This window comes from Erpetoichthys calabaricus, chromosome 2, assembly GCF_900747795.2.
Source record: "Erpetoichthys calabaricus chromosome 2, fErpCal1.3, whole genome shotgun sequence".
Classification (NCBI taxonomy): domain Eukaryota; kingdom Metazoa; phylum Chordata; class Cladistia; order Polypteriformes; family Polypteridae; genus Erpetoichthys; species Erpetoichthys calabaricus.
The window spans coordinates 138,224,221-138,243,023 of NC_041395.2; the positions used below are offsets into that span (position 1 = coordinate 138,224,221).

General features: G+C 39.0%; 1 protein-coding gene across 15 annotated transcripts in view; it reads right to left on the reverse strand.

The window, feature by feature from the left end:
• dlg1a (discs large MAGUK scaffold protein 1a) overlaps positions 1–18,803 on the reverse strand; it is a 525,807-nt gene that overhangs the window by 352,488 nt on the left and 154,516 nt on the right. For all 15 annotated transcript variants that reach the window (XM_051923937.1, XM_051923931.1, XM_051923927.1 and 12 more), the window contains one exon: positions 3,743–3,907. In XM_051923937.1, the coding sequence (XP_051779897.1) occupies positions 3,743–3,907 (165 nt within the window). The remainder of the gene's footprint in view (positions 1–3,742; positions 3,908–18,803) is intronic.

Here is an 18,803-nt window from a genome sequence, read left to right on the forward strand (position 1 = left end):
ATTCTTCGGGGAATGAAACTTGATCTGTGGGATCATCTGTGACGATGGAGTCAACGCTGGTGAAAGTTACTTCGTCGGTAGGGATAAGTTTCAGTACTTGTTCATTAAGGTGTAGTGAGTCTTCGTTGGTGACGCTTAATATAGCTCGCGTACTGAGTTGTTCCAGAGTCACAGTTGAGAAGTCGATGTCGCCATATAGTTGTTGAATGGGATCAGAAATAAAAGGAAAACAGTGTGAAGGTAATGGACGTGGGAGGAGGGTTAGAGTTGGCGGATGGGGCTCTGTCTTGCGTGCGTGCATATCCCATGGTAGGGCGACTTGGTGGATTATATATAGAAAAGCAGCTGGAACCGAAAAGAACAATGAAAAATCAACGTGGCTCAGAGGTGCATGTGGACTGTAGCAGAGACGAAAGCAACTGAGGCGGTGTTTGGTGAGGTGTTGTGTGCTGGCACATGAGCAGACAGTGTGCATGCCTCGAGAGCGAGGGTGGACTCGGGAGGAGGGTTAGAGTTGGCGGGCGTGGCTCTGTCGTTCGTATCCCATGGTATCTGTCTTGTGTGCCATGGTCGGCTGCTTAGTGAACTGTTGGTGGGCGGGGTTTTCAGAGAGATCATGGAAAGTGACCATCAATCAAGCTCAAAGAGGTTTGGCTAGACCATCAGGCAGCTTAGAAGGGAAAGGCAGGTCATCACCCTGGCTGTTCTTAGCAAATGTGGAAAAATGCTGACCCGGACTGAGAATGTAGTCTGTCAGTGGAAGGAACACATTGAGGAGTTTCTAAACCTGACCAACACATACTCTGTGGAGGAAGTAATACAAATTTCCCTGAGATGGGTCACAGAGAGTTAAGCAACTACAGTACACACTTGCAAGGCCTTGAGATTGATAAAATAGTCCAAAAATGCTGAAGGCTCAGGGCAATGTAGGCTGTCATGGCTGACATACCTTTTCAATGTTGCTTGGTTGTCTGGAGCAGTGCCCCTTAAGTGGCAGACCAGGTAAGTGGCCTCCATTTTTACTTTGTTGTATACAAAGTATAGCGAAAGTATTGTAATCATCCAAAGATTCCATTTCAAGATTTTTATGAATCTCAACGTTTTAGACTTCCCTGAGTCCGAAAATACCATTTCTGGAATTATGTCTGTGATTCTGTCTGCGTGTGTGTGTATGTAAACATGATAAGTTGAGTACGCTTTCACTTAGGTCAACCAAATTTTACATACAAGTATCAGGTACAAAACGTAGATTTCTATCAACTTTTGGGCTACTTCCATTAACCATAAGTGGTACTTTACCTTTTATTCAAGCAGCTTAAGAGTCCAATTTATTCAACTTTACTTTAATAATAATTGTTCAATATTTTAGTAATTTGATTTGTTGTTGATGGTTCTTTAACGTACATAATATAAAAATATAACCATTGTCTTGTAGTTTATTCCTCAAATATCCAGCCCCATATCTGAGTATACGAGGTGAGGTACTGCCACGAGTGGAAGAGTTTAAGTATCTAGGGGTCATGTTCATGAGTGAGGGGAAAATGGATGGTGAGATTGACAGATGGATCAGGGTGGCAAGCACAGTTATGAAGTCACTATCCCGATCCTTTGCAATGAAGAAGGAGATTATCTATTGACCTGTCAATCCATGTCCCAACCCTGACCTATGGTCATCAAGTATGGTTAAGGACTGAAAGGACAAGATCGCAAGTACAAGAAGCCCTAATAACCTTTTCTGCAGGGTGGCTGGGCTCTCCCATTGAGATATGGTGAGAAGAGTAGAATCCAGGAGAGGCTCAAAGTAGAGCCGCTCAACCTCCACATTCAAAGGAACCAACTGAAGTGGTTCAGGTGCTTCCTGGTCACCTTCCTGCAGAGGATTTCTGGGCATATTGAGCTGGGAGGAGACTTTAGGGAAGCCTAGGGCTCACTGGTAGGATTCTCTCTCCAAAATAGCCAGGAAAAACCTTGGGATCAAGTGTGGCTGTGGAAAGGGATGCCGAGCCTTACTGCTAAGACTTTTGACCCTGAAACCTGGTGCACCAGATAAAGGGTGAACAATGCTGCGGTCGTCTCAGGCACAGACCTAAGAAGTCAGTCCATCTCAACCGACTACTGGACAATCTGCGGGCGTGAAAGCTGTTACAGAGTGATAGCAGAGGATAAGAAGGATCTCAAGGCTACCTACTTTATAATATCAGATTATATTGTGGAATATACTGAATGTTTTCATACTCAGCAGGTAGCACTGCAATCATCACCACCTGTTCTACTTTATAGCTGGAGAAGCTCATCCAAAGATGGAAAGAGACAAGATGATGAGGAAGGATAAAACGTAATGTGGAAAGAACTCTGAACTGGTCTGTCTCCATAAATGTAAAATATTCAATCAATTTTATGTAAGCTGGGTGAACTTTAAAATCTCATGACAAATTCAGGTGCTGTGGCATTTGCTTATTGTGAAGAACTTCTTATTTCAGATACAATTTTAAAGCTGGATGGGTTTCATTTCATAGGATCAGACAAGAGTGGAAAAGGTAAGATTGGGTCTGGAAATGAGTAAATGAGTGATGGTTAAAAGCAAGCACATTACAATTATAGCTAAAATATGTTATTTAGTCATTGAAATGGTGACTGAATTAATACATGTTACTGCCTAGGTAAGTAAGTAAGTTACATAATTCTGATAAATGTTTATTAACTCTGGAACAGGCATTATTCACTTTGTACTAACATTCTAATTAATGAATCGCTCTCCTCCTAGAATGCTGGTGATTTAACTAGGGAGACATTGAAACAAACAAACATTAATTAGCATGTTTCATTTGTGGACACAACAAGCTAGACCTGCTCTACTCGAATATAAATGTATTTTAATGAAACCCTGAAGAAACAAAAGAACATTTCTGAAGATCTTATTTCCACCTACAAGTCTGTGATTGGCAGCAGCAGGTCTCTTACTCAAGACCAGAATTTTTTATGCATGAATTTTTAATATCTATTTTCTTCTTGTACTTATATGATTTTCACTACAATGCTATATACTGCGTATAATTGTATGTGACAAACACAATTTGACTTGATGCACAAAATTAATACAGCTGGAGAGAGAGAGAGAGAGTGAGCGTGTTTGGGAGCACTGATACAGCACATTGCTGCATCCACCACGGGCGAACCACTTTAGAATACCAAATTAGGACCCGAGCACGGCCATTCAACAGGTGACACCTCAGCACCAAACTAGTTTGAATGGAATAGTTTGAGGTTTTTACAGTGGCTACAGTGCCAATCCAAGACTGTATTTTTTTTTTTTACATTTCCACTTTCCATTTCTAATTGATCAATTACTGGAATTACAAGGATCTAACACCTTAAGTAAAATACTGTACATGTTGAAAACATAATTTGTAATTGTAAACTGTGATCTTGTATTTTTATAAACTTGAATAGCGTCTTTCTATAACTTCTGTAAGTGCTGACCTTTTCACATTACATTTGGTACAAAACTGAACAAATACTGGTCACGTACCCGGACTGGAAAAGGGGTTAGTTACAACTCTGGTTACCGTGCCAGTGTGAAATTATCTTAAAATAAAATTTCTGCAGTCACCAAGCAATCAACGATCATGTCCAGCTTATCAGAAACAAGCCAAAAACATGCTAGCTTAGTTATTAAGCACTAAATGACCAAAATAATATATTAAAAGTGCATATATTAAAGCACATGCCTTGCATTTCTTACCTTCATTGGGGAGATGTGTGAATGTGAAACCAAACCATGCACATTCTCTATCTGTGAAAGGTTCTTTTCAGAGACATGGACCAGCTCTGGCCCCTTCACTTCATGGGTGAGCTGTGGGGAGTTGTGTTCCTTTGGTGACGTGTCTTCATCTTGGTAGCGGTATTTCTGTAATAAATAACACAGGAAACTTGAGTGCGCAAAAGAAACTTTCAGATAAAATGCAAATAATCTGGTGAACAAATTGCATAAGAAGCCATAAAAACTATTTTTCCTTGTAGACAAATTGTGCACAGTAAAAGCACCCCCTATAAAATATGAATACATACTGCAACGAGGAGCACAATAATTCACATCAGCTAAATCCAGCTTGACTTCAAGTAGAGGACCCAGACATAGTACACTTTAGCCACTGGCACACATCCTTTTTCAAATCTTGTCCACTTAAAATCATGAGTATAAGTGAAGCCTTAGGATGCACACATGACTAAGTAAAACCCATCTATACATATAAAAGGCAAAGCCCTCACTGACTCATCACTAATTCTCCCACTTTCCATATGGGTGGGAAGCTGAAATTTCACATGCTCATTCCTTGCAGTATACTTACAAAAGTTAGGTATGTTTCACATCCTATTGCAACACCTAAGGGGGGGGGGAAACGGGTGTACCCCTTAAACTGTATATATAGATATGGGAAACCCTCCTCACTATTTCTGCGACTTCCAATATACATATATTGGAAGCCCAAATTTCCCATGCTCATCCTTTACACTGTACTTACAAACATTAAGTATGTTTCATTTTGCATCGTGCCCCGTAACGAACTTTCGAAAATACCGTGTGCCATGCCCCGTAACGAACTTTCGAAAATACCGCGTGCTGTGCCCCATAACGAACTTTCGAAAATAACGTCTTCTTTTTGGCGGTTCTCACCATTATACCATAAGTAACTTTCGGAACTGACCTCTCCTTTTGGTGCTTTCATTCCTTATTTCCATTAACAGACGATTTATTTCACGGCAGAGACGCACAAGGGCCGCCCCGGTCCCCCTTCCTTTATCCGCACGGCTCCCTGCCTATACACATTAACAATATCCTGTGCTCATGTGCCTCCTCACTCGTTTCCTTACTTTTCTCAGCTGTTCGTCGAGCTCACTGCTCCATTCTTTTTTACAACACTGCTTCAAGCCTGTTACTGTTCGCCTTTATTCATGTCTTCCTGCTGGTGACTCCTGACTTTTCATTTACTCCACCGCTTCAAGCCTGTTATTGTTGGCCTTGCTTCACATCTTCCTGCTGGTGACTCCTTTTCATTTACTCCACCACTTCAAGGCTAACATTGTTGGGTTCCCTTACTTCCTCACGTCTCCCTCCTCTTGATTGTTGCCTTTTCTTTTACTCCACCACTTCAAGGCTATCATTAAGTGGCTTCCTTAATTGCTCACGTACGTCTTCCTGGTGCGGACTTCTGCTTTTCATTCCCCACTCCACCGCTTCTCACCTTCCTTCGTACTTACTTTCTCAACTGGTGCAAGTTTACCCTGAATAACATGTCTATTCCGGTGATAACCATCGATCACAATTTCCCCGACCCGTACCCAGTGGTTTCCATGCCCCAAGATTGTGCCTGCCTCTTCCATTCTCTCTCTTACTTATTCCATGGCCATATCAGTCTCAGCCTTGATATCTGCAGAGACATTGTGTCTTATGTACTGAATGACTGGGACAGGTTCAAGGTGTGGACTGATGATGGTACAGGAGGCAATTATACTATACAGGACCACTATAGCAGTGAAATGCTTAAGCTCTCAACCTATGGTTCTGCATGTGAACTGATAGATGCCGCGGAATTGTTTTGTTGTCGATTTCAAGTGTATAGAAATGGGGAAATATTTTATAACCTTTGGACAACCAGGAATGCCTGTTAAACATCTTAGATTCATGGGTAGTGATTTGGATAGAGGACACTTTGATGTTTATGAATGTTTCAACTCTGACAAAACTTTGTAACGGCACCAGGCTTCAGATCAAATCTCTGCACAAGAACCTCATTGAGGCAACTGTCTTCACTGGAACTAGCTCAGGGGTGACTGTATTTATTCCTCGCATCCCTCTCATACCCTCTGACCTCCCATTCCAATTCAAACGCCTCCAATTTCCAGTAAGGGTCTACTTCGCTATGACAATAAATAAGTCACAGGGCCAGACTCTAAAAAAGGTTGTCATTGACTTGACACAAGATTGCTTCTCACATGGCTAACTGTACGATATATGCTCAAGAGTAAGCTCAGCAGACAGCTTGGTAATTTTACAGCCCGCGGGCAGAACTGCAAACGTTGTTTACAAAGAGATCCTTACATCCTAAAAATGTGCATTTCTCATACACAACATTTACAATCATAAATTAAACTCTCTACAATCACACTGTCACACTCTGAAGAGAGGCCGGGATTGGAGTGTATGGCAGGTAGTTGCAGTGGAAATGAATTTGAGGGAAGCTCTTCGACGCCTCAACCATTAAGCCAAGAAGAACTCAATGACCTGATTCGAGACTTACATCTGTCCAAGCAAGCATCTGAACTTTTAGCGTCCAGACTTAATGAACAAAATCTTATAAAGGCGGAAGTTAAAATGTCAGCCTATCGGACAAGAGAAGAGAGGCTTCTCCCATATTTCAACCAAGAGGAAGAACTTGTATACTGCAATGATATCCCAGGAATTGTACTTCAAATGGGACTAACAGAATATCGACCAGAAGACTGGTGGCTTTTTATAGACAGCTCGATTATAAGCTTGAAATGTGTTCTCTTGCACAATAGTAACCGTTACACGTCTCTTCCCATTGCTCACTCAACAAAACTTAAAGAAGAATATGGAAATGTAAAAATCGTATTACAGAAAATCCGTTATCATGAACATCAGTGGTCAATTTGTTGTGTTGATCTGAAGATGATGAACTTCTTGCTTGGACAGAAATCTGGATATACAAAATACCCATGCTTCATGTGCCTCTGGGATAGCAGGGCAAAGCAAGATCATTGGACAAAAGTGTCATGGCCTACAAGGGAAGAAATGATGGTTGGTGCTGCGAATATCATCAACAAGCCGCTGGTGGACAAGAACAAAATCATTCTCCCACCACTTCATATTAAGTTAGGATTAATGAAGCAATTTGTTAGGGCTTTGGATAAAATGGGTAATTGCTAAAAGTACATTTGTAGATCATTCCCTGGACTGAGCATGGAAAAACTAAAAACTGTAATCTTTGATGATCCTCAGGTTCATAAACGATTCCAATTTTACCAAATGCATGAATGACACTGAGGCTTCGGCCTGGAAGAGTTTTGTCTCTGTTGTGAAAAACTACTTGGGTAATCACAAAGCAGACAATTATGAAGAATTGGTGCAAGATATGCTTGCTAACTTCAGAAATTTGGGAGTTAATATGAGCATAAAGATGAACTATCTCCATAGACATTTAAACAGATTTCCAGATAACCTTGGAGTACTTCAGCGAGGAACAAGGCGAGAGGTTCCACCAGGATATGAAGGTGATGGAGGAGAGATATCAAGGCAGATGGGACATACACATGATGGCAGACTACTGTTGGGAGTATCCAACATGATTGTCCTGATGACACACATAAAAGGAAATCACATAAACAGTGTTTTTTGAAGCATTGATATTAATAACAATTAATAACTAATTAATATTGTATTAATTAATCAAATCATACATAACTTTTTTCCTGTGACTGTTAGATATTTTTAATTTCTTTTCTGTATGATGTTAGACTGTTTACTTACTAGTTGTAACTAAAATAAAAATATTCTTGCAATTCTGAATGCTTTTTCAAACGTGTTGTGTTAATTAATTAACTATTACATATCTCAGAAACTAGAGCCAAACAGGAAAAAACAATGTCATATTCTTAATCAGCACCATAAACTTAATATAAAACTGTTCAGACATCATTGGCACCAAAATCACTGTATACCAGTGTTATGATTAATCACAAAATGTCACTGGATTAAACTTGATTAATTTCATGTTTAACCAAGTTAGTTCAGCAGTGTCCAATAGTGACCACTTTACAACTTCTTCCCTGCTCAAACTTTAAAGACTTGTGTCTTTCACCTAAATCCTTGATAAGTGACCCAAGTGTGCCATGTTAAAGTAATATGAAAGAATTGTCACCTCTCAGACCTGAGGTCTGCAGTCTGATACAACACGTTTTGTATAACACAGCAGTACATAATGCTTTAGATTATGTTGAATTCATGTACAGAAGTTGAATTGTACATTTAAAGACTGTGGTTTTTTGCATATTTTTCTGCCTAACAATTTTGTATAACAGTATAATCTATTAATTAAAGCAAATCCTTAACTACAGCAGATGATTGACACATAAAATATATGATTATATATCACACAATATGTCCAGGCCAGGAATTCTAACCCTTTATTCTTGGCCAAGAATTGAAACTCAGGGACTGAGTTCTATTAACAACAATTAAAAGTGGTATTTTCTAACCCCCACCCCTCCCTAAAATATTAATATAATTTTAGCAAATGATTACAGGTATTTTTATTTGTGTATACATTAAATGCTTTTTAAATGCATGTTTGGGTAAACTTTTCATATTTTAAATTTATAAACATTATATCATTATATATGAAACCATATCAAAAGAAGCAGAAAACAAACACAAACTTAAGTTACATAAAACTCCAGGTCAAAAAAAAAAAAAAGACTCAAGATGTGAAGATTGAGTGTCTTTATGCTTTATAGCAGGGGTCCTCAATCACGGTCCTGGAGGGCCGCAGTGGCTGCAGGTTTTTGCTCCAACCCAGTTGCTTAATAAGAAGCACTTATTGCTCAAGTGACACTTCTGATTCACTTTGGTTGTCTCACATGTTAAGGTTTTGAATTCTTACTGCTTATTTTAGTCTTAACAGCTGTATTCTTGATTTTTAATTGCTCCTAATTAGCAATAACATGCAAATGACAAAAGAGACCAGCATTTCTCCATTTAGCTTGTTACCATTTACACCTGTGTGTAGTGCTAGGAGGTATACCGGTTCATACTGAAAACCGTTTATTTTTGTTATGATATGAATTTTTCTTATACCGCAATACCGGTTTAAATAGCCTAAACGGCGGCACATCAGGAAACTGTGTAAGGAGGGGGGACCTTTTGCACTGCTACACCGCTAAACAAGCATGCAACGGAGTACATGCGTTAGTGCAGCTATTGCGCGAGGGACCTTTTGCACTGCTATACCACTAAACAAGCATGCATTGGAGTACAAGCGTTAGTGGAGGTATTGCACGGGGCACGATTTTCACTGCTATACCGCTAAACAAGCATGCAACGGAATACAAGCGTTAGTGGAGGTTTTGCACGGGGGACCTTTTTCACTGCTATACCGCTAAACAAGCATGCAATGGAGTACAAGCATTACTGGAGGTATTGCGCGGTGAAAATGGAAAGAGAACATTCTGAAAGTGAAGCTGTAGCAGACGATAAAGTTGAACATGATGACACAAAAGAACTTTTGGCGAAAAAAGGAGTCACGTCTGTTGTCTGGAGATACTTTGGTTTTAAAAGGTTGGATATGTTCCATTATTATTTTCAAATGTGTGAATACTGTTTCTGTAATACTGGATAATACTGCAAGCCAAGTACTACTTGTTTTATTTATTTTTAAAAAATGTTTGCAACACAAATCTCATTGAAGCCAGGGGATGGTGGAAAGTGCTCAAGTGCTTTTATTAAAAACAGTCAAAAGTAAAGCCAAAAGTGTCCATTGTGCAGTGTTAAAAAAAAAAAAAAACAGTACCCAAATAGCAAATCTATAAAACCAGTGCAACATGGGGACAAAATCCATAATAAATAAATCCGTTAAAATAGAGGTTAAAATGCAGTCTCTCTCCTCAACCGATCGCAGCCCACCACTTCCGTCTCCCTAGCTCACCCATCACTGGTGTTGCCGGCGGAGCCTCTGCAGCACAAACTCCTTTCTGCTGACCCCTGTCTCGGCTGCCGCCACACTGCGCAACCAGACCATCCGAGCTCACTCAGTCGATCCATTGGGAGGTCTTGCATCTTACTCGCCCCACTCTAGACGCTTAGTCAGTGGGGCGAACCAGCCCCTAGAGAGCCTCAGCCTGCGCTCCCTTAGGGAGCCACAGCTCCTGCTGCCTTCCCCTTCCTGGTGTCTGGATCGTCTCCCATGACTGCCTTTTCCCTTCTTTAACCTCATTCTGTTCTCTCTTTTCTTTATTCCTTCCCCTTATCCTGCCAGCCCATAAATATACGTCTCAGTGGGCGCAGCGCCTTAATCACACGCTGCAGGAAGCCAAAGAAGCAATTGAGAACGATCACACCCACAGGTGCGACTCGCTCTAATTACCTCATCAACTCCCCGCGGTCGTGCAATCGCGCCCACGGAGACGGACACGCTAACTGGATTTAAAAACTGGCCATATTTTTTTTTAAGCCGCAGACCTGCTATACCACAAACAGCATTATAAATGCAAGCTGCACTTTTATTATTTATGTATATAGCTTAGCTTGAAGCAAGGTCCATATTAATGCATTTTGCAATATGATGGTTCAGTAGGTAAAGATGTCATCACTAAGTTGCACTTGTTTTATTTTATTTTATTTTTATTTGGTGAATACTGTGTAATGTATCTGGGCTTGACGCCTTGAAGTAATAGTATTATTACTGGAAGTTGCACTATTATTTATTTTATTGTTGTTATTTATTAGTTTAAATATTATGCAGTATAATGATGGTAAAGTTGTTTAAAATGTCACTTTAACGTGTCAGTGGACAGAGATTGTTAACATTAACAGAAAGTGTAGTTGGTTTACAAAAAATATTTACTATTTATTCCTTTTCTAAGATTGGTTCAGTGCAATACAACTTTTGACAAGCACCTCTGGATATTTTATGAAGTCTACATGCCTCTTTGGATGGTTGAAAATATGCTGTCAAAATTATAGTTTAAGTTGTTAGCAAATTTTGTTCAATAAAAAGGTTTTATATTTTGATTGCAACTGTCATGCAATGTGATTCCTTCTCTTCGTTAGTGCCACCCCCTTGAGAACTATCACTTTATGGGGCCATGCAAGCCTGTATTAATACCTGTGTGCACATTAAAATGTTTTTTTTTGTACAATGTACAATTCTCATGACAGTGGAATAGGTTATTCTTAGCCAGTCTACTGCAGTAATTGTAGTGGAAAATGTGGTTAACATCCACTTATGCATGGGAAAAAAATACCGTTGAATACCATGTAACTGGTATAATTTTGAAAAATACCATGATATAGAATTTTGGTCATACCGCTCAGCACTACCTGTGTGTATTTATCATGCACTATTGGGTTTAATTAAACACTTGGAAGGAAAGTGAAGAGAAAAAAGTGAAGGACTGAGAATTACTCATCCATTTTAGCCTTCAGATCATTTGGAGGATATCCTTAGAAAGGGGAAGAAAATCTAGGATATGAGAATGACCTGACAAAGCAGAGTTAAAGCACTAACAAGCCATGAAATTAAATTATTGGCAAGAATTGCTTTCTAATTAAGCAACTGGGTTAGAACAAAACCTGCTGCCCTCCAGGACTGTGATTGAGGACCCCTGCTTTATTGGGTCATTATTAACAACGTTCGGTTCCAGCTTTCACAACCCTCAGCATAGTTTTGCTTCTTACTTCAGCTCATCCCTGCATTTATTCATAAAGGAGGGATGATTAATATTAACAAAAGAATCCCTGAAGTTTACATTTTTTTTGTTGTCCCTGATCTCCTTAAATTTTCCTGACATATACTTGTAGCTCTTTATCATTGTGCTAATAGCCCACTTTTGGCTTTGCAAATGTTTATCTGGCAATGCGTTTGTATGGAATTATATAGGTAATGAAATACCGTGATTTGAAATACATACATTTGTGTTCTGTGTCCACAACAAGCTGTGTAATACAGAATGACAGAGGAAATGTGGGGCAAAAAATGCTGAACACATGGCTGAACGGAACATTTTTTCATGTTATAGTAATAACATAATTTCGATGTGAAGTATAGGATGTGTGAAGATTGAAGCCCAAGTGTTCAAGAAACACTTTCACAAAAGGCATAACAAAACAAGTATTCTTTTATTCAAGAATAAAACTGAAGAAAACGAAATTGCTCAATTGACATGTTGCTGAATCCCAAATATCAATCTGTACAAAGTAAAAGACATTTGCATACGTGTGTTTGCACGTTTCATTTACAGCTAGTTGTCACAGTGGTAACAATGCTCTGTCACTGATCTACTCAGACAGTGGAAAAGCTGCCACTTAGCAACCTCAAAGCAATACGTTCAAAATCTGCATCATCTCTGCATTTAGCGCTTTGAGTAGTGAGCTGCTATTATTATTATTGATATCATATAGTAAAAACAAACATTTGATGTGAGTCTTTAACATCATGTGTAATATCTTAGTTATCCTGTGTAAATGTTACATACCAGGGTGGAATATTCCATTAAGAGGTATGGGGGCATTAATTTTCTTCTTTGGTGTGACTTAGGCAAGAAACTCCCAGGTCTTATGTCAGATTTTATGCTGAAATACTAAGTGCATCAAAACTCTTTTTTTCAGATAATTTGTCACCAGATAAATTGACTATTTAGAACAATAGATGCTTTGTAAAACCTTTAATTTTAGATGACTGTGTTAATAACAATGTTAATTTTATTTTGGATTTATTTGACATTGATGGTATTTTAGATTAGCATAAATTTATATTAAAGTATGCTTTCTCTGTACATTTTCTGGAATTTTAATTGTAAATGCTATTCCAGTGAGAATTATCTTACAATTGTCTCCAGCCTTCGTGACCTATTTATGGGCACTCTAGATATTTTGAAATAAACAAATAAATTTATCTGTTTTTTTATTAAATTAGATTCATCCCAAAGCGTAATTCGTTTTGCTTGGTAAAGGTAAAGGTAAAATTAATTGGAAGAAAGCTTGATTAATTGCTAAGAATTATCCTGTTGCCAAAGGTTTATGTAATCCAATATAAAACTCTTCATAAACTGTAACCTGTTAACTATAAATTATTTTTAAGAGCAAATCTATTATATCTTTTTTTCCTGTTCAATTTGTAACTTAACTTGGGAACTATTTCATTCATAAATGTAATTGAATCAGATGTTGTCTGAAAAGATGTACCTTGATATATACAATATTTTGGATAATTAATTATATTTTGATATAACAATTATGAAGAGCCTCTGTTTGATTGAGTGTATCCTATAATGGATTATCACTCTGTCCATGGTGTTCATATTATGGTATAAAGAAAAAAAAATTCAAGGAGAATTTGAACAAGACAGATCTAAAAAGATGACAAACTGACAATGAAAGAAATACATGAAATAAGAAATGGTGAGCTGACTTTTGTGTGTGATAAGTACAATTTTTTTAAGCAATGGAGCATTAAGTAGCATGACTAAACTTAAAACTACTGTTTGTTTCTTCTTTATCCCTATGTCCTTGTAAGACAGAAAAGGTTTTTAAAAGCCAACAAACAAATCTAAGTATTCATTTCTGCTCACTCCAGACATTTTTTAATACTGTAAGCAAGTAGTGCTCCATGCAGTGCTCCATCTAGTGAGTCAAACGGGATAGTGACCACACTGTAATTTACTCGTCTTTCAACAGTACACAGATATGTCCATTTTATGTATATAGTATAAATAGCTTTTATATATACTGTAAATCGATGGTGTATAATAACTGATCAAAGTTAACATGAGTAAGAACAGTCTAAAATTTGTTAGAGAATTTCCAACATAAAGTATCCAAATGAGGCAGTGTGATACAATATTTTAGTCACTAGGCTTTATCCCTCAAGTTTTGCAGTTTAGTTCGCTCCTCTGACTAGACAGACAGACAGATATACTTTATTTGTCTCCAAAAGGGAAGCCTTGCTTTTTACAGAGGTTCAAGAAACATTATAATAAATAACAACCATATTTCTTGGCTAATGTTAAGTTACAGACAATTCTCTTTGCACCAAGAAACAAAGGTCTCCACCTAACTTCTCATTCTCCTTGTCAGTACATCCAGTTAGTGTAGAATCAACAAAGAATTTCTGCAAGTGACATGACCTGATATTATATTTATGGTCAGAGGTGTACAGGGTGCACTGAAAAGGAGACGGGAGACTTCCATACGGTGCTACATTGTTACTCACATCCACATTCAAGACCCAGCCCTGAAGTCTACTGGGCAGGTAGTCCATTATGCTGAACACCATAGGCTCATGCACCTGCACATTTCTGAGCTTACACCTTTCTCGTACACTCACAGGTTGTCCAAATGGCAGCTGAGATGACTTAGTGCTTTGGTTTGTAAAAAAACGCAGAGAGAACAAAGCTTCTATGAGAGACTGCTGCCTGCATAGCACCCAAAACTAATGATCTATAAACACTTAAAATGTATCCATGATATTATAAGATGCCTTGGATAAAGGCATCAGAGAGAGAGAATATATACTGTAATAGGTTATGACCATCTGCTTACACAGTACTAGTTTAGGAGTCAATTATAGGTAAGCAACTGCTGGCAAACATAAAACCATAGACAGTAGCTGTAGGCGTTTCTTTCATTACTGGATTAAGAAATTAACCCTTGCTGACACTCTTCATTATGAAATGGCTTTGTCTTCTATGGCCCACTTTTAAAACCTTTTCAATCTTATTTTTTCCACAATGCAGCTCTCTCACTGTACATGACATCCACAGATAGTGCCGCAGGCAACATCTCAAGCATTGGGTGATCTCTCTCTCTCTCTCTCTCATCTAAAACCTATTAAAATCTAAATGATTATACCAGAAGCAAAACCGGGGACAAATGCAGTAACGTACTGATAAAAATATTAATATTACCTCCATAAGGCTCAAGACAGAAGGAAAAGGTTTATTACAGAGCAGCCCTTGCAATGTTAACTGCTGCAATGTCAATATTTACTGTAAAAATTAATAAACAGACTGATGTGAACTGTGCAGCTTTTGCCAAAACACCTCCCATGACAATCCAGTTACCCATTCATTTACTTAGGCAATGTCCAAATTGATCACCCACTTATTCTTAATTTACAGTGCATCCAGAAAGCATTCACAGCGCATCACTTTTTCCACATTTTGTTATGTTACAGCCTTATTCCAAAATGGATTAAATTCATTTTTTCCCTCAGAATTCTACACACAACACCCCATAATGACAGCGTGAAAAGTTTACTTGAGGTTTTTGCAAATTTATTAAAATAAAAAAATTGAGAAAGCACATGTACATAAGTATTCACAGGCTTTGCCATGAAGCTCAAAATTGAGCTCAGGTGCATCCTGTTTCCCCTGATCATCCTTGAGATGTTTCTGCAGCTTAACTGGAGTCCCACCTGTGGTAAATTCAGTTGATTGGACATGATTTGGAAAGGCACACACCTGTCCATATAAGGTCCCACAGTTGACAGTTCATGTCAGAGCACAAACCAGGCATGAAGTCAAAGGAATTGTCTGTAGACCTCCGAGACAGGATTGTCTCGAGGCACAAATCTGGGGAAGGTTACAGAAACATTTCTGCTGCTTTGAAGGTCCCAATGAGCACAGTGACCTCCATCATCCATAAGTGGAAGAAGTTCAAAACCACCAGGACTCTTCCTAGAGCTGGCCGGACATCTAAACTGAGCGATCAGGGGAGAAGGGCCTTAGTCAGGGAGGTGACCAAGAACCCGATGGTCACTCTGTCAGAGCTCCAGAGGTCCTCTGTGGAGAGAGGAGAACCTTCCAGAAGGACAACCATCTCTGCAGCAATCCACCAATCAGGCCTGTATGGTAGAGTGGCCAGACGGAAGCCACTCCTTAGTAAAAGGCACATGGCAGCCTGCCTGGAGTTTGCCAAAAGGCACCTGAAGGACTCTCAGACCATGAGAAAGAAAATGGTCTGATGAGACAAAGATTGAACTCACGTTTGGAGGAAACCAGGCACCACTCATCACCAGGCCAATACCATCCCTACAGTGAAGCATGGTGGTGGCAGCATCATGCTGTGGGGATGTTTTTCAGCGGCAGGGACTGGGAGACTAGTCAGGATAAAGGGAAAGATGACCGCAGCAATGTACAGAGACATCCTGGATGAAAACCTGCTCCAGAGCGCTCTTGACCTCTGACTGGGGTGACGGTTCATCTTTCAGGAGGACAACGACCCTAAGCACACAGCCAAGATATCAAAGGAGTGGCTTCAGGACAACTCTGTGAATGTCCTTGAGTGGCCCAGCCAGAGTCCAGACTTGAATCCGATTGAACATCTCTGGAGAGATCTTAAAACGGCTGTGCACTGACACTTCCCATCTAAACTGATGGAGCTTGAGAGGTGCTGCAAAGAGGAATGGGTGAAACTGGCCAAGGATAGTGTGCCAAGCTTGTGGCATCATATTCAAAAAGACTTGAGGCTGTAATTGCTGCCAAAGGTGCATCGACAAAGTATCGAGCAAAGGCTGTGAATACTTATGTACATGTGATTTCTCAGTTTTTTTTTATTTTTAATAAATTTGCAAAAACCTCCAGTAAACTTTTTTCACGTTGTCATTATGGGGTGTTGTGTGTAGAATTCTGAGGAAAAAAATGAATTTAATCCATTTTGGAATAAGGCTGTAACATAACAAAATGTGGAAAAAGTAATGTGTTGTGAATACTTTCCGGATGCACTGTATTTAATTCTTTTAAAGATACAGGCTGCATATTAAAAAAAACAAAAAAAACAAAAATAAAAACTGGTCCAAATCCATACATCAACAGGATACTCTTCTTCAAAGTCTTGTTAAAATACCTTATTATTAAAATTTCCACTACAATTGGATATTTGTTATACCTCAACTCCTGGAGTACTATTCTCTAATCCGTTAGAAACTACTGAAATTAATGTGGTTCCCTGCATTCATTTATTATTGACATTCCCCAAACCACCATGGATTGTGTTTCAGTCTTTCCTTCACCATTGTCCCTGGAACTTTAAAAGACATTCCATCAAACATCTCATCCCAACAGATCTGAGGCAAGTGTGTCATTCAAGGGCTGTTTGCCTTTCATCTGTTATGCTCCTGGTGTACTTTGCACTCTATCCCCAGATCTTGGCTTTCTATCAAGTACAGTTTAATGTCTGTCTCTTCCCCATCCAATCTTTCTTCCTCTTCTCTAAAAATTAAACCCCATTTCTGTAAGTGTGACCCTCTAAGTCCTTACGCCCTCAGGAGGCACCACAATTGAGATTTATTGAGCCTATTGAAAATCATCATACCTATCTGAAATAGTGACTTTTGTCTCAGAGACTGACATAAAAACCCATTAACCTATTTTTCCTTCATTTGCATGTTTTGCCTTAAACATTCAATCAAGCACAAAAAAAACATGAATAACTACCAAAGGGTTGGAAAATTGTTCATTCCCTGATTTAATACTTCATAGAAACATTTTGCTTTAACTTCCTCTTGTGTTAGGGTCAGCACCGACCCATTTTACTTTTTAAATGCATTAAACTACTACCGAATTTTGTTTATTGCATCAAGGCTTTTTGACTTTGTCAGGAATCTGTATTTAATTAAAATAAAACAAAAAAAAAAAAACAATTGTACTAAATCAGGGGTGGGCAAATTCATTCCTGGAGGGCCGCAGTGGCTGCAGGTTTTTTTCCAACCCAATTGCTTAATAAGAAGCACTTATTGCTCTAGAAACACTTCTGCTTCATTTTAGTTATCTCCCTCGTTAAGATTTTGAACCCTTATTGCTTATTTAAGTCTTAAACAGCTGCATTCTTGGTTTTTAATTGCTCCTTATTAGCAATAAGATGCAAATGACAAAAGAAACCAGCAGTTATCCATTTTGCTTGCTACCCTTTACACCTGTGTGTATTTATCGTGCACTATTTGGTTTAATTAAATACTTGGAAGGAAAGAGAAGAGAAAAAAGTGAAGGATTGAGAATTACCCATCCGTTTTACACTTCAAAGTACATTAATCCCTCCTCCATCGCAGGGGTTGCATTCCAGAGCCACCTGCGAAATAAGAAAATCCGCGAAGTAGAAACCATATGTTTATATGGTTATTTTTATATTGTCATGCTTGGGTCACAGATTTGCGCAGAAACACAGGAGGTTGTAGAGAGACAGGAACGTTATTCAAACACTGCAAACAAACATTTGACTCTTTTTCAAAAGTTTAAACTGTGCTCCACGACAAGACAGAGATGACAGTTCCGTCTCACAATTAAAAGAATGCAAACATATCTTCCTCTTCAAAGGAGTGCGTTTCAGGAGCACAGAATGTCACATAGATAGAGAAAACAATCTCTAGCAAACAAATCAATAGGGCTGTTTGGCTTTTAAGTATGCGAAGCACCGCGGCACAAAGCTGTTGAAGGCGGCAGCTCACACCCCCTACGTCAGGAGCAGGGAGAGAGGAAGAGAGAGAGAGAGAGAGAGACAGAGTTTGTTTTCAGTCAAAAATCAATACGTGCCCTTCAAGCTTTTAAGTATGCGAAGCACCGTGCAGCATGTTGTTTCAGGAAGCAGCTGCACAAAAGATAGCAACGTGAAGATAATCTTTCAGCATTTTTAGACGAGCGTCCGTATCGTCTAGGTGTGCGAACAGCCCCCCTGCTCAATCCCCCTACGTCAGGATCACAGATAGTGAGCGCAAGAGAGAGAGAAGAGTAAGCAATCTAGCTTCTCAGCCATCTGCCAATAGCGTCCCTTGTATGAAATCAACTGGGCAAACCAACTGAGGAAGCATGTACCAGAAATTAAAAGACCCATTGTCCTCAGAAATCCGCGAACCAGCGAAAATCCGCGATATAAATTTAAATATGCTTACATATAAAATCCGCGATGGAGTGAAGCCGCGAAAGGCGAAGCGCGATATAGCGAGGGATACATATATACATATACACATATACATATATATATACATATATATACATATATATACATATATATAATA